This window comes from Thermobia domestica, chromosome 5 (genome assembly GCF_964235325.1).
Source record: "Thermobia domestica chromosome 5, izTheDome1.hap1.1, whole genome shotgun sequence".
NCBI lineage: Eukaryota > Metazoa > Arthropoda > Insecta > Zygentoma > Lepismatidae > Thermobia > Thermobia domestica.
Window position 1 is genome coordinate 240,990,952 of NC_137458.1, and position 17,934 is coordinate 241,008,885.

The window sequence follows — 17,934 nt, forward strand, 5'->3', positions numbered from 1 at the left end:
AAATTGAAAAAAGAATTAACATGAAGAATAATTATCTTACATATTTAGATTTTAGTTTCTTCCGGTTGAAATGGCGTGACAAAATAATTTCAGTACATTGATAAAGAAAAAAAAAAATACAAATATAAGAATTCTACTACTCCTTTGACTATGATTAATGGCCTGTAGACATACACTTTGGTTCTGTCTTGTTCAACGTAAGGGCTTAACTAGAGGAACTGTTTCAATGTTTGAGTCATTTTAAACGATCTGGGATAGAACTTCATCGTAAAAATTGTAAGTCCTTATATTTGCTTCTAAATTCTCAAAGTTAAAGATACATACTTACCAACTTCATGTAGACTTACATACTTACCAACTTCATGTAGACTTACATACTTACCAACTTCATGTAGACTTCCACTCCACGAGACGCGCTGGACAATTTTCCAGCATCTGTAAAATATCAACACAAATTTTACGAACTCTTGGATTACGTGTTTCGAATCAGCTGAAATGGCTGCGCGTCATAATATCCTATTTAATAGAAGCATCACCCTTTCAAGGAAAAATGAGAACATATCTTACACGTTGACCGTTCAATACCAAGCTGAATAAACTTCTTATTAAATGAATAAGTTATACATAATTATAATTTGTGGTTGCGCTGTTCCCTATGCTAGACAAAACTTTAGTCTCATTCTAATCCATCTTTCTTATTCACTTTGAATGCTCTTAGTTTGTATCCTTACACATTTACTAAGAAAAATAATTATTTCCTAAATAAGTAAAATATAGAACTGGATGTGTCCTCATCGAAAAGTTATTTGCTGAAGGATTACTAGAGGTAGTCAGGTTTGGGAGGATATCAGATTTTATTACAAGTAGTTACAGTATTACTTCATAGTAAGTTATTCTTTTATCATGCCTACTTCGTGATACCTTGGTCCAAGCCTTAAATTACTATTATATATACACTAAAAGACTTTATGTATCCCATTGGTCACTCATTTGTACCCAATTGAAACAACTGTACGTATAAATTTTGAATACTTTTTTGTTATGACGTACACATAGGTCAAGAAAGAAATCTTGAGAATCCGATTCCTAAGGTAAGAAAATTACCCAATCACATAAGTCTCTGTAATTAAAGACAAATTAATATTAAAAAACTATCACTAAAAATAAACAAATGCGTTTTGATCGTTTATCAATATTTAAATCTAAAGACGAAGAAAAAGCAAATTGATTTCACAAAGAATCGAAGAGGAGGAGGAGGATGGCGGAAAGGAATTCAAATTTTAGTCCCGAAAACTGATAATGCGAAATTCAGTATGTAAATTTCGAAAGAAACATCTGGTAATAGAGAAATTTGTCACCACCGTTTCAACCCGTGTACTTGAATTTCGAAGAATGCTTAAATGTATGTGGTTATTTTTACTTTAGAACCGCTAAACATAAAGGTGCGAAATTTCTTATACGTAAGCTTTTCGCGTCAGAGAATACGAAACTACCGTTCACTTACACTAATTTAAAGGATGCAAAAAGAGTAGGCGGAAAATATTGTCCTCAGTACTACGTGCAAACGCCAAACGCGATACCGTTCACTTCCGCTCTTTTCCTTCGACTTCCTACTCTTTCATCTGTGTGAAGAACAAGAGAAATCGCTTAAATTTACTTTTACTTGTATCCATATAAGAATATTTCTATTTGATATATGGTACAGGACTAAAAATAGTTTCGAATGTGAATAAGGAAATAAACCAGCTCAGGCTTGTAAGTTGAAAAAGGGTGACAACGATTGCGAAGTGATAAGTAGTTTCAATTTGCATGATTTTCAGTGATTGACATGGTATAATTTTGGCCCCTGATTACCAGTTTAGTCTAGTCGTCATTCAGCCGTGTGCACTCACGAAGGTAAAACTAGTGTTCATGTAAACAAGTTCAAAATTGAACCTTTAACGTAGTTCAAGGTATTTTGTTGCACCATTGAAAATCTCCGAGGAACGTTTTTACAGAGGACGAGTTCGATCACCATGAACAATCTCCCGCCCTTTCTTACGCAGTCTCACCCACTTGCGCACTTTGCTATCACTCTTGGCGTTTGAACCATACGCGTCACAGGTTTTTGATGAATTTCTGCCAGTGTCAAAATTCTTGCAATTAGGAATCGAATTACAGATCTTATTACGTAGGGCGCGGGCCGCTCGATCTTCGTGAACCTTTCCATCTCACACCACAAAACTCATACGCTGCCGACCTTATTCCAAATGGCGTCTATTTATATTCAAAGGAAGCCGGGATACAGTGCGCATGCGCAAAATTACGAACATTGGGCGCTCCACTTTGATATTGTCAAACAGGCCTCACTTTAAAACCATTCCTCGTAGATTCAGTACTGTTTGTCAAACAGACTTCACTTTAAAACCATTCCTCGTAGATTCAGTACTGTAGACTAACCAAATAAATAAGATCAACGAAATTAAACCCCGAAAATAGACCATTCAAGGTTAAACTAGTTCATTCATCGCTTGATCGAGACTTAGCGTTGAATGTCGTTCATCAATTGGCCTTCATTGGTGCAAACGCCAATTATCCTTAAAAAGAAAAAGAAAAAAGAAAAAAGATAACCGAAAGATATAAATATCAACAAACCAATAAATTCCTTGTACTTATTCATTTTCTTGAAGTATCAATAGTGTGCACTTTTAACTGAGATATTTCTTTGTGATTTGAAACAAGATAAATTTATAGATAGATTTTAGCATTCGTGAAGAAAATTTATATTACTTCAGGTTAATTTATTTTTTCCTTTTTACCTTTTAGGAATTTTATATTATTTTGTGATTTATAAATAAACTTGTGAAGATCTTTGTTCACTTATAGTCTTGTATAATTTTGGTGTTTTATGCTATTCAGACATAACTTCTAAATATCTTTCTTTTTATAGATAAAAGTACTTTGTGAGCGAATTATGGGCTTTCCCGTAACAAGTCCTGTAATACGATTTTTAACTGGTTTAGAAATGATAATGACGAAAGCTCAGGAGTGGGAAAGTAATGCTCATAGCGGTGTGAGTTTGTCTGTACAGTTAGAAGCATTAACGCAACAAATCATTGCATGGAGAAAACAAGAACTGACATGCTGGAAGAACAGTCTCTCTAATGAAGCAGAAAGGTAAAGTAAACACGTAAGCCCATTTGAAGAGTAGAGTGTGCTTTTTTATGTAAGTTTGAATGTTTGTATATGTATTTGGTGTGTGGTGTGTGTTTGTATGATTATATATTTATATGTGGGAGTATTGTTTTAGTCACCAATACGAACTCCTTCTAAAAGACAAATTTTTGAGTAATTTAGTTTTCTCTAATATATACCAAAAATTATCACTAATAAGTTTCACTTTTTCTCCAAGCAAAAAAAATAATATTTACTGTTTTTTAGTCAAATTTGAAAATTGAATGATAACTATTCAGTGTAGAAAACTAAACTAAACTTCTTGTGAAAGCATTTTTGAGATTAACCTTGAAAGCTTTGTAGAATCTAATACTACATATTGTAATAAATTGTACATTAATATGTTATCTGAACGATGTAATCAAGAACATTAGTATTATTAATGGAAATCAATGTATTGCCTCATAATTTTAGTTAAAAAAAAAAAAAAAATGTAATATGCTCGCCCTGTAAACATGAAACTACCCTTAGAAATAGTAAAATGTGTTTGTGAAATGCACATTAACTAAAAAAATGTTTCATATACCTAGGTAGTATGACAAATAAGTCGTATTACGATTGCAGATGCTGCTGTGGACTGAATTAAAAAATATCCAAATTTTGATCAGTGAGTGTGTAATTACATCTTTAGTGTTTTTAAAACTCAGAAAAGAATCTAAAGTAATGTGTACCAAAGTCAGGTTACATAATTTTATGGAAACGATTTGAGATTAACACATTCCCTTTTTTTAGGGCTAGTTCTGTTGCGTCCATGTGGTGGTTCCACATATACTCTTTGGTTGAATCCTTTTTGAATCCCACTGAATCACCAGAAACAAGTGACGAACAACAGCAACCAATGTCAGCGAAGGATCTATTAAAAGCATTGCAGAGGTTTATGGAAGAATCTCCTCTGGGAGAGTTCGAAAGGAGATTAACAATTATACGTTGCTTCCACTGTCACGTAGTAAATTTGCAAGAATCTGCAAGACAAGGTAAAATTTCTGATAATCTTATTTTTAGTTTATGAAGAAAACCTCTGTACAATAAGGTCAAGCATTTTAGGATGTCATATAAATTCTTTGTATTACCCCGAAGAAACAGTTGCTGAAACCATGCAGCATTAATCCATTTGAAGATCCTCATCTCTACTGATACACATTTCAAAAACCAAAGTCTTAACCAAGGGGATCATACATTACATTCTAGTTATATACAGTATAACACCGATTTTTGCGTTTCCGCTTTTAACAAAAGATTACTTTTGTCCCAAAGAATACATAATCCATTTAAATCTGCCTTTAAGGACAACCATGTTGGTAAATTTTCCGCATGTAACGAAAAAATCCAGAAGAAAACATCATTAGTAAATAGAAAGTATTGCTATATATGTTATGATCCTGGATTTTTTTTTTTTTTTTTTTCACGTTAGTGTTTAAATATTGTATTAACTGAATATGTTCCTATAATTGTCTACATACAACAGCCTAAATAAGTTTGCTCATATTTGTAGTACTCTTCTGAGTTAAAAAATGTTAGCAATTCTATTTCGTCGGATTTCTCGTAGTTTTTACCTTAATATATCTAATTATTTTTGCTTTGGATTTCAGTACAACATTTTCGAGTATTGGGAAGGTGAAAACGTACTAATGGTGTACATATTTTCAAAAAATAGTAGGTTAGATTCAGTAGTTTGTTATTTAATAACCTATTTGAAGCAAGATATTTTTTGCGTATTTATTTTTATTTTTATATATATATTTTATATATATATATATATAATTTCTTTTAGATATACAGCCTGAAAAGTATAAATCAAAATTATATAGAGCCCTTGTTTTAAAGACACAAAATATGGTAAAATATTAAAATTTCGTTATGCATTAAAAATAATGTACGTAAAAGGCTAATAGTCACCGCAAGAAACAAACCTCATCTCTAGGAAGTATTTTCGAAGAACATCGTCTTCATCGTCAGCCTAGACACACTTCAAAAAGGATTTAAACCATAAAAAGAATTTTAAAAATGTGCGAAGTAAAAATCTTCTTGTCATTATAATTAGACATATGTTAATAGTAATTCACTTGTCAATGTTCACTGTTGTTTACTGTTATTTCTTTTTTCATTATCTTCCAGACGGCGAAAATGAGTAGCAAAAACATTGTTCCAAATGGCATTTATGTCACCTTTATCTGAATTGAGTGCCGGTTTCTCCTTATGAATGTAATAAGCTTCTTTAATTTTCCGTTCAGTTGCTGTTTTTGCTTTTTCAATAAAACATAAATAATAATACTGCTGGTACCAAGTGTATTTATTTTAAATTATAATGTTGTGGTTATTTTCTTTGAGATGTGATGCCAGTCCAGATAACTGTTGTCAGCTACGAGATATGGACGTGTGAATGTGCTCAGTGATTCTGGTATAAATATTCCTTTTTGTTTGACTTATATATATTTGGTCACATTGACATTTAACCCTATAGACGCCACTACTTTGTTGGGGATCAGTAAAAAATGATTTAAAATTTGTAATATATTTTTCTATAGGTTTAGGAGGAACTTCGGAGACCTTGATATTATATTTATGGAATGTCTTCTTAATTTTTTGCCGAAATATGTGGAACCAGAGGGACACCAATCAAATTGTCTTCTCTGGTATTTGTTGTTGGCCGATGGTGGGTGCCGTCGATCTCCCGTTGTACCTGTTTGTACTGCTTCAGTAATAAAGACTTTTGATAGCCATTTTGTTGTCCAATTTTAATTAAATATTGAATTTCTTGGTTGAGGTCACGAGGAAGATCAGAAAGTAAGAAAGCTCTCTTGAAGAAGTTTTTCCAAATATTCAGTTTCTGAAGCCATGAATGAGGTGATTTAAAATAAATATACTTGGTACCAGCAGCATTATTATTCATGTTTGATCAAAAAAGCAAAAACAGCAACTGAACGGAAAATTAAAGAAGCTTATTACATTCATAAGGAGAAACCGGCACTCAATTCAGATAAAGGTGACATAAATGCCGTTTGGAGCAATGTTTTTGCTACTCATTTCCGCCGTCTGGAAGATAATGAAAAAAGAAATAACAGTAAACAACAATGAACAGTGACAAGTGAATTACTATTAACATATGTCTAATTATAGTGACGAGAAGATTTTTACTTCGCATATTTTTAGAATTCTTTTTATGGTTTAAATCCTTTTTGAAATGTGCCTAGGCTGACGATGAAGACGATGTTCTTCGAAAGTACTTCCTAGAGATGAGGTTTGTTTCTTGCGGTGACTATTAGCCTTTTACTTACATTATTTCTTTCTAATCATTATCACCGCTCGCAATATAATGATAATTTCGTTATGCATCTCCAGTTATTACTGCATTTAAAAAAAAAAAATATGCACACTTCTTATATATTGAAACTCGGTCTAGTGAAAAGCCCCATTTAAGAAAAAGAGTCAAAATTCTCAAGCAGTTCGTTAAACAGGGGTTATACGTTCATATCATATACGTTTCGCCTGGAGTATCATAAAACTTCAATAATCTCAAGAAATGATAAATATTTGTGATCATTATTTCCCTGATGTATACACTCTTCTATGCACATGTTTCTAGTTTCAATTCCTAGCGGGTGTTCATTGTTTTAAAATTCGAACAGAATATTTACCATTTTCTAATATTTTACATTCTCTTGAGACGAAATGAAATATTTTGTAAACTGCGTATAAACAGTGTTTGTTTCAGACATTCTTGCGAGATTTTGGTCACTTTTCCCGTCATTCAGTTCTACATGCTAGTGCCCCTATACAATGAAATTTTGTACTTTTTCCCCTGTCGTGTTTCCCTCGAAGGGAAATTTTCCTCGAAAAGGCACCGTTTATAAAGATAAAAAAAAAATATTTGTTTCGAATAGCAAAAAGAAAATAATTCCATAGAAGTGGATATTAGCTAATGAGACAAAACATTCTGAACTGTTAGTGTATTAAAATGTAGAATGAAAATCATATAAGAACTAGAATATTGAAGTTTGCTTTCATTACATATGAACAACGACACATGATTATACATAGGTACAAATTTACAAATATAAAACCGCAAAGGGAATCTAATTTTGACCAAATACCAATTTATGAATACTAGTTTGTTTCAAAGAAGCATGATTGTTGAATTTCTAAAGTGTTTTGATTGTTTTGAATTAGTGAAATATAATTATACGTATTTACTTTATTTAATTATTTTCTAAGAGTTGAAACCTTCACTTAATATAACATTTAAGATAGCTCAACGTAATACGGCAACTTATAATTTTTAATCTGCTGATGGTGTTTGTTACATTTCTCCCTCTAGCCGAATTATTGCGTATCTTGTGGAATGTGTATGAATACTACTCGCAATTTCTGGAACCAGTTAATATGAAGATTAAAGATCTGAGAACTCCAATCGATAAGAAAGTCAAAGATTTTGTGAAGATTGTACGGTGGAATGATATCAACTATTGGGCAGTCAAAGAAAATGCCTACAATACACACAAAACTTTGCACAAAAGCATCAAAGAATTTCAGGCAAGTTTTATCTTTCAGTTTAGAATAAAGTTTTTTTTTTTTTTTTTTTTTTTCTGAGTAAGTACTTGAAGCGGAAGACTCTCTTCCCTTGTTTATTCGTCTGCATTATTATTGAGATAATACTTCTATGACTTCCTTGTTAATAGTTTGTGTTTCTATGAAACCACGTTCGTAGAAACGATAAATGTACGAGGAGGAAAATAGGAAAAATTTCCTGTTTCCAAATTCCTGTTACGTGCAAAAGTTAGTTGATCCAACAAAGTGCCTAACATTTTCGAAACTAAAATTCTATAGCACATACAGTCAATGGAATAATGGTAATACACAGCTAGAAAAATTATCTTCCTACCTCGTGGAATTTGTTGAGAAGATTCGAGTTCATGGAGAGAAAATAATAACTTTTTTTTTCTTTCTTCCAAAATCATATAGATTCGTCCTCCATATCCTTTGAGAATCTTCCACTGTTGTAGATGCACGTAGAACCGAAGGTATCCATTGAACTATTATCTGTCACCAACAATAACCACTCTGTAGCAACGCAATCACTATTCCGCCCAATATCACACAGAGATGTAACAATACTGAAGACGAGCATAGATGAAAAAATATTTTAATGTATAACCTTCTTTTATTTGTTAAGAAAAACTTCTAATTTTCATCTCAATAAATCAAAAGTAGTACAGGTGCGTTAAAATCTCATTTTCTTATCGTTGGGTCCACGGTGGCTCAGTGGTAGAGCGTTCACCTCTGATGCGTGGAGTCCTTGGTTCGATCCCAGCTTGCGTCAAGTGTGTTTTGTGGTAGACAAACGCCGTGTTCATGGGTTTTCTCGGGGTTCTTTTGTTTCCTCCCACTTTATTCAATCCACCATTGCATTCATTTCTCCTTTAGTATAGCCGGCATAACCGTGAGACAAAACTGAAAGATTTCATTTATGAAATTTTGTCAGGTCTTGCTATTCAGAAGTAAGTACAATGGGCCTCCTGTATACGAACTCCTTGGTCTGCGAATAGTTCGCCTTAAGAACAAGTTTATGAATATGTTTTTCCTCGACTTATGAACAGTATTTCGGGATACCAATTCACATACACGCCTGTCCTGACAATTCCACGTGCTCAGTAGGGTTTTTGCGCCTTTGTCGTAAACATTATCTGTCAAAGTTCTGTGTTCAAAAGCTCTTTGTTCTTCTCGCACTTTTTATATTTTTCAGCCCTCATACTGTTTTGTTTGATTTAGTGTACTCATTTGTCTTTAAAAAGAATAATTTTTAATTCTATATTCTTGATCACGGATAATACTTAAAAATGTAAAAACAAATTATACAATAACATGTTTACGAATGGATTCATTGTATTTACATTAATTTCAATGGAAAAAATAATTTTAGTTTACGAACAACTTTACGGAATGGATTAAGTTCGTATTCCGTGGATCCACTGTTGAATTACTTAGATATAGGTATCAAATAAGTGTTATCGATTTGTTCACAAAAGGTTTACATCAGTTTGTTTAAATAATTAAAAATATTCAGTGTTTTACAAATTTATTCTGTTTAGTTTAGCACTGTAATATAAAGATTCTATAGTCATACCATCAAATCTAATAATAATTGAGTTTGAATATAATCTGTAACTGTTGTCTACGCTTCTAAGACACGAATGTGTATTTTTCAATCTTACTTATTAACAACGTGTTTAGAGCCTGATCCAAGACGTTATCTGCTTGAACAAACCTTCATTCTTTACTACAGCCCTGGGATAAAATATATTTCCGCTAATTCTTCCGGTATCGTTTGTTTCCGGTGGGTTCCTTAGATACAAGCTAAATGTGAATTTTGTATTGATTTATAAGTATTCTTATGAAAGAGAGAATTCAATTTATGTTTCCGAAAGAAAGAATTTTAAAGATCAAAGATAAAGAAGGTAATGGAACATATTTACAGGAAAATAAAGTGAAACACGCATTGCCAAATGCCTTCTTTCCTTAACAGACGTATTGTTTTTTGAACAGTAATATGTAATGTAAACAGACATATTGTAACCGAAAATATTTGTTTTGGGACCTTGCACTGAGGTTGAGAGCAAAAGTGACGAAAACACTTGACTCATTCATTCATTTAAGAAAAAACTAATGCGGGTTTCTAAAGCCATAACTAATTGCAATAACAGATAATGTGTTACGTATCACAAAACTAAAAACCGCGATCTGGCAGGCTTGGACTTCTTGTGTCACCGTAGAATCGAAAGTATACCTCTACCTAGGTAACAAATATCTGCTGCTTTATTAAAATAACATTTTCAAATCCACACGTTATTTTGAAAAGGGAGCGGACCGCTAAGCTTTTGTGAGTTAAATAAGTTTGGCATAATGTTTATATTCTAATCTAACATATCTATTAATTTCTACTCGGGAATTCATGATTTATTTATTGTATGAATATACAGACAGTTTAGTCTAGGACAATTTTTTGTTTCTGCAGATCAAATTACAATGCATGGGTAGGGCTAGAATATAAGTGTAGGTATATGAAAATTAAAATACAATAAAACCAGTTAGTTTGACCATTTACTTAATGTGTTCCTATGCTCAACATTCTTACCAAGAACCACAAGTATGCATTTGTTGTTCCGTTAAGTATGTATTTGCTATTGTCTGCTAGTTGGCCCTTGTGTAAATTGAACGCTTTCTATAGAATAATGACTAAATAACATAAATACTTCAAACTATATTTTTTTTACATATCATAGTCCTACTAGGGATATATAAATAAGTAAAAAAAAAAAAAAAAAAATGTAACGTAATAATTATGATCATAAATACACTATAGAAACTAAATATAGATATTTCGCTTTTGAAATTAAACAGTTTATGAATGAAGTATAGAAAATAGTAAAAAAAAGAAAAATATATTAGAGTCAAAAGTCAGTTCTTATGTCGCTTTCAGCCATATTGACTATTGAATATATTTAAAGATTAAGCATGTACAGATATTCTTATGAAGCTTATAATTAAGAATTAAGGCTTCTTCCTCTAATTCTTAATTATAGTTGGGTATTGATATGGTGACGGATACATATTAGTAGTGTTTCTTGCACGAACGACTAATTAGCTTTTTATTTCTTTGTAGAATGTTCTTAAGCAACCTGTAAAACCTATAATGATAAATCCTATAGGCGATAAAGATGAGAAAGCAGACGAAGGCGTCTGGGATCGACCTCAACGTCAGTCGAAACAGCGACATAGTCTGCTAGAGGCATTTCCATTTGTTTCAGGGAGTCGTTTAAAGGTACGAGCAGAAGCTGAGGAAAATAGAGATGGCAGGAAGGCAAGTCTAAGTAGTCAACAGTGCTTGGGATAATACGCATTTTATCATTTTTATTCGTTTCATGTTTATGTGGTCTCTGAGAGTCAGATTGTCGGATACATAATTCCAAGATAACTGAATCTAAAATATTAAACTGATACTTATTGCAGCGCTAGTAAGATATGAAAATAACACACCTAAATTATCTTAATAATGTAACGAAGATGCAAAATCATTCGTTTCCGTGAATCAGTTTAACTAGTCCATTTATGTATTTTAAACACAAACATTATAATCGTATGCATCCAGCATCTCTCTCCGAATCACTCCTATTGTTTCTCGTTGTAACAATTTTTGAAAGTATAATGGCTGTAACGGATCTTACTAATGGAAGAAATAAAAATAAGTATAATAATATAATTGTAATACATTTTGTGCAGTGGAATAAGCCGTACTAGCTAGAAATCTCCGCGTTTCATTATTGAAGCTAGTTATTGTTAATGATTCATCTCAGTTTGCAGATATCTAGATTCTTCCCACAACCCCTTTCACTAATTGGTGCTGTCCGAGAAATATTACTCTTGAGATACTAACATGAAAGAGATTTCACAACAAAAGATCCCATCCAGATCCCGTGATCACGAATTATGGTTATGGTGAAATTGACGCATTTGGCAACATCGACCCAAATTTTCGTAGAGAGGCCAACCAACGGAATAATTGATCCAAGATAATTAATAGCAACAATCATAAGTTACTATCATTTGTGCGCAGAAATGCATATATACTAATTGTTTGCTGAGCAAAACCGTATATTTTCGTTAAAAATTAAATATGTGTTACAGTTTCATCATCCTAAAGTATTCACGCAACAATTTTTATAGAGGGAGTTTAGCTAAGGCATATAATTTGAAGTACTCACCAACTACCTCTGTAAAATTTGTTGCGGAGATACCGCAGGATTTTGAAACATAGATATTTGAAAAGAGCACAGACTAGTTCCTTAGTCAAGTCTTAACCCGACTACAGTGGGTATCATAGTTTCAGAGCTATGAACCTTTAAAGTTCATTTTTTTTTTTTTTTTTTTTTCGTTTTCGGCAGCCTATAACTCCGAAAGGAAGAATTTGTGCATTCAGGTTGGTCTATACTCTTTGTCTTATCTTGGTGTCAGGAATTATCTCCCAAACGTTGTCGATGTTGTTCTGAAACACCCTGTATAGAACCATCTATTATCAAGGTCCTTGCGTCCTTTTTTAAGATTTGTAGATTTAATTAAATTTGTGTCATTCTTAGTTTTCTGTAAAGCCTCCGTACGCTATGTTGGTTCTCCCTTATGTACGTGAACGAACTTGACTGAAGCTTCCATTTTTTTAAATATCTAATATGCTTAATTCTGATATGTATATATGTTGCGTTTTGTCATACTAATAGTATTTTTTTTTTTTTTTTTTTTCGCATTGCAATACATACACACCTGAATGGATACCAGCCCATAGAATAGATTTTTACAATATATATAGAAACAATATGTTTGATACTAAGGTATTGCGAAAGCCAACTTGAAGAACACCAGTGGCTTACGCAAGGAGATTTTAACCCGCCTTGAGCAAGATGTTATGCAAACTATTGCCATATTAAGTTGTGTATACAAACACCTTAAATTATATGAACGCGGGGGCTTAAGCCTGCTCATCCCCGACGAACTCCTGCGTACGCCACTGAAGAACAGATCATGTAGTTCGGATCCCACATTAAGCTATAGGTCCACGCCTCATATATAAAGGTAGCCAAGGAAGTTCTGTCTCTTTTTCACCCATCACCTTCGAACATCGATAAGTAACCTAAGACGTACCTGAAAAATTTAAAATAGTTTCCATCAGCATCGACGACCTTCTGCCAATGTTCTGGAGGACCATAGATTCCATCGCGATAGAACTTGGTGGACCGTGAAGCGAAGAAGATATCAAGCGCATTTTGCACCTCTATTAGAGGTTTGAACTAGCGTCCTCTAAGGGATTGTCCAAGGAATGGAACAGGTGATAGTCGGATGATGAAATGTCCGGGGAGTATGGCGGATGCAATAGTGTTTCCCATGCAAGGCGTAAATGGTGTCCCGAGTCATCCTAGCCACGTGGGGCTTAGCGTAGTACTATAACAGGAGGACCCTTTGAGATTCAGAAGTGCTGGCTTCAGAGTTTTGAGTTTTTCTTGAACACGGCTCAACTGCTGACAGTACACAGTTGTATTGATGCTCTGTCCAGCTCGTAGCATTTCCCGATTCACGATGCCGCAAGTAGTCCACCAAACACACAGAAGGACCTTCTGGTACAGTGCTGGTTTTGGATGTTTTGGAACCGGTTCATGGGATGCTAACCAATGATGACGGCGCCGTGTAGCTTCGTACAGGGCCCACTTCTCATCACATGTCAACACCCTGTCAATAAATGGCCCCTTCCTCAGACGAGACAGCCAAGAAACACAGGTGTCTGTTCGCGTTGCCTCCTGGCCCGGAATCAAATCATGTGGGACCCATCGACCCAACTTGTAGTGCTTCCAAGTTGATGGAAGTACTGCCGAATGTTTTCTCCACTCACACTGAATTGTAGTCTCAGTTCCTCACGTGTCTGGCCACTGTTCGCCTCAATTGCTGCCTGAAAATCTTCACTTTGTACATGTGTTGGTCTTCCGGCACGAGGTACGTCTTCAGGTGTTTCGTTACCGTCCTTAAACTTGTTAAACCACCGCTGCACTGTCCGCATAGTCACGACACCCTCACCAAAGGCCTGGCATATCTTCCGTCCAGTTGCAGCAGCTTTGACGCCAGTTTGAACTCGTACAGCATACACGTCCTTATGACGCTCTGTGGAGGTCCCATGTTCATTCTGCCTTTACGCAAGTTCCTGGTGTAACTGAACTGCCACCACCAGGTAGTATGTTGGATATACCCACATTAACAACTGACTTTCGCCTTATCTCCATTAGAACTCAACTCACGGTGTGAGGGCCAATGAACACAGACCTCCACAAAAATCGACAGAACTTTCTTGGTTACCTTTATATACTCAAATCAAACCAAAACCACGCCACTGAAGAACACACTTCATTTTTTTCATTGATTTTCCATTGATGTTAATGTTCTTGTTTCGTGATCTTTTTTTCACCATGTTCTATTTATTTCAGGACAATTTCTTTTTTGAATGTATAATCTACATAGTCTGTCCTATATTTAAACTGATTTTCAGCTATCTCCATCTTTTGGTTTTTGAGATAAATGGAGAAACTATTTGTTTCTCATTGATTTTCCATTGACATTAATGTTAATGTTTCGTGCTTTTTGACTATGTTCCATCCATTTTACGACAATTTGTTATTGGAATATAGAATCTACATAGTCTCTTCTACATTTGAGCTGAATTTCAGCCATCTCCCCCAAAGTCTGTTCATATCATTGCAACCGGATAAGCCCTTTTTATTTGAGTATGACACAATATACATACCAGAATAAAAAAAAAATAAATAAATAAAAAAAAAATAAAACGAGAGAATCGAAAAAAATGTAAGACTTACTCATGTTTGTGTAGGCACATAAGGGAGAATCAGCGTCAGCAGGTGCAGGGAGGGTTTAAAATAAAACTAGGAATGTCATAGAAGAACTATTAAATTAAAAACGAACGCAAGAACTAGGATAGTAGATGGTTCCCTTTTGTCGAGCATAGCAAAGAAAACATATTTAATAATAATAATAATAATAATAATAATAATAATATAAAATAAAAAACATATAATTATAGCCGCCATACATATTATTTCTGTACATTGAAGCCTATTAACATTTTAGGATCTTTAACATTATTAACATTTCCTTCCATATTTTTTTAAACCACGTTTTTTAGTCTTCCCGTATACCGGTAACGCTTTTGCATCTTGAAAAAATTCTCTTATAAACATAGATCTGGTTCATTATGTGTGAAGATTGATTTTAATATTATATCACGAATCTTTTTAGTTTAACATCCCACGATTATGCACCGAGGCTGAGAGAGATGGGTAACGAGTACTATTGCGTTTATATTACCGGTATAAAAAGCAAAAATTCATTGGGGTGACTCGTAATCGAACCTAAGTCTCCCCTTCTGTAAGCTGATGTGTTGAGGCTTCGCAATTCCATGCGTTTTAAATGAATAGCAAAATTACAATAGCAAAGGATCAAAATTAGATCCTTTACATAATGTGTATTCTGTACTTTTTCTTAACATACAACCAAATGCGTACATATGCAAGCATATCAAGATGACTTGACTAATACTTTACCTTGCACTAAACTAATTTTAAAAAGGTACAGACTGCCATCTGCTGAACTGTGTACTTATGTCATTAATGATCTGATTAGATACATTTTTAATATAGTTTACTAAATTAATTTTAAAATTTTATTACTATGTTAGAATATGATTATTTATGCAAATTGTAAAATGAATCACACGACCACACCTGCTACAACGACCATGTGGAAGATCTCCCTAATTCCTTATTTTCACTAGCTAACTTACCATTTCTTACGAATTTGCTAACTACAAACACCGTTGGCCTTTTCCTTTAACCTGAGAACTACTTCTACTCCCTACTACCAATATTTATTTGATCTTGAATCGACTAGACGTGTCATTTAGAGTATCGTAACAAAGAAGATAGAAAAAAGTGGAAGTTATTTTGAATAATGAATATTCTGAGCATGAGATTAAAAGTTACTCCCCTCCAATATATATATATATATATATATATATATATATATATATATATATATACAAAATACCGTATTTACCGGTATATAAGACGCATCCCATTTTCTGTTTTCAATTATGAGGAAGAACTATTTTCACTAATATATATATATATATTGGTCAATACCAAGTGTTAATTTAGCAGAAACATGCAAAGTTAACAATGCTTAACTAAATTTAGAATCGCATCTTGAAACACTTCAAACTGGAAAGAAAGAGAAACTTCATTCTTTTCCAAAAAAAAAAAAAAAAAAAAAAAAAAATCCGTGATATAATCGGCTGTTTAAAAAGAAAACCAATACCACAGAAGGTCAAATGTGTTATGTAACTGTTAAGATTCTTTGTATTCACACTACGCCTTTGTCTGATCATAGTAGGAGGAAATCTCAATATTATGTTGACATTAATTCAAGAGAAAAACCGAAGACGACATGCATTGAGAGTTGACAATAGAGAAGGTAGAAGCATTTTGCTAACTTTGGCAACAATTCGTAATACCAGCGAGGGTAAACCTGACAGAGATGATCCTTTTTGATCCAAGACACTTAATTTTTAATTAGCCTACCGTTCTGTTCTGTTTTTTTCTTTTTTATTTAAAAAATAAATAATAAAGTAAACATAATATCTAGCAAACAGTATAAGTTTACTATATGTTCGTAAATGTTAATGTAATTCTCTTCTTTATCCCTTAAACCTTGTTTAACTAAGAAAGTGCCAGTTCTTTTCCATCTCTGACAAGGGGGCCGTGGCGGTTCAGTGGTAGAACGTTCACCTCTGGTGCATGGGGTCCTTGGTTCGATCTCAGCTCACGCCAAGTGAACTTTGTGGTGGACAAATACCGTGTGTATGCGTTTTCTCGGGCATCTCCCGTTTCCTTCCACTTTCTTTATTCCACCATTTCATGCATTTCTCATCATCATCGTCTCCTTTAGCCTAGCCGGCATAATCGTGGGACATAAAATTTAAAAATTTCATTGTCATTTTTTTTACATCTTTGATAATATTAATTCTCAAATAAAACAAGACAGAGTGAAAAAATATCAAGTTCCAAGTACAAATATGAAAGAAAATTTTTAACGAAACCAGAACCAAATAAATTTATTTTCGAAGAGGACTATATTCGGAACTGCTTTGATCAAAGATTTTGATCATAATGCGAGACTTTGTCATGTTGAGTCCATTTAAAATTTCTACAAAAACATTCTGAAACATTGGAAAATGTTTTCTCTGATTTAGTGACTGAAATTTACAACTCGATTCAAGAATGTGAGTAAAGATTTAGTGTAGACTTGATATCAATATGTTTTCTGAAAAATCCTTTAATGTAACTTTGTATATCTTATTGCAGAAATTATTCTCTATGGAATCGACAAATGTGAGAGAGAGTGCTCTTTTGAGTAGAGCTGAATCTTATTTTGAGAAGGCCAAGAAATTATCCAAAGAACTGATGGTAAAAACACAATATCCTAGTCTTGCTGAAAATGTGAATTCACTTATTGGAGATATAATTGAAACTTCAATCCGTTTGAAGAAATTTGAGGTATAGTATAATCGTCAGTTATTTTCCTGTATGATTGTAACCACCACATTTTCGTGGTTCAAAAATATTGAGTGGTAAATAAAGCCTCTGGTAGCTCTACTTCAAATGCATGTTTAACAAGAATGCATTCTATGGATTTTTTAAATTTGTATTTATATTTATTCACCTGAACAACTTGTATTTGAGACTACTTTCGGATTAACATACGAGATATGATCAAAAAGTAAGGTGAATAATTTTATTAGAAACAACCCAATAAGCTTACATGAAATTTGATTTAATATCCTTCAAAGTACTGTCCTTGGCTAGTAATGCTCTTTTCCTAACGTTGAATCCATGACTGGAAGCATTTCTGGAAGGCTGCTTTTGAAAGGGTATTCAGCTGCTCTGTCGTGGCCATCTCAGTGTCAGGAGTTGTCAAAACGTTTTCCTGTAAGCACGGTTTAATTTTTGGGAAGAGCTGGAAATCGCATGGTGCTATGTCTGGAGAGCATAACTAATGTGGACAGACTGGAATATTTTTTCGGTCAAAAACTAGCGGATCAAAAGCAAAGTGTGGCACGGC

The 17,934-nt window shown here is 33.6% G+C and overlaps 1 protein-coding gene across 2 annotated transcripts in view; it reads left to right on the forward strand.

Annotated features, from left to right (window-relative positions):
- The window catches only part of LOC145686491 (midasin-like), a 630,928-nt gene that overhangs the window by 550,750 nt on the left and 62,244 nt on the right, over nt 1-17,934 (forward strand). The window contains exons 19-23 of one of the 2 annotated variants that reach the window (XM_081759859.1): nt 2,930-3,156; nt 3,946-4,187; nt 7,529-7,743; nt 10,871-11,068; nt 17,178-17,369. In XM_081759859.1, the coding sequence (XP_081615985.1) occupies nt 2,930-3,156; nt 3,946-4,187; nt 7,529-7,743; nt 10,871-11,068; nt 17,178-17,369 (1,074 nt within the window). The remainder of the gene's footprint in view (nt 1-2,929; nt 3,157-3,945; nt 4,188-7,528; nt 7,744-10,870; nt 11,069-17,177; nt 17,370-17,934) is intronic. The other variant, XM_081759860.1, reaches the window with a different exon arrangement.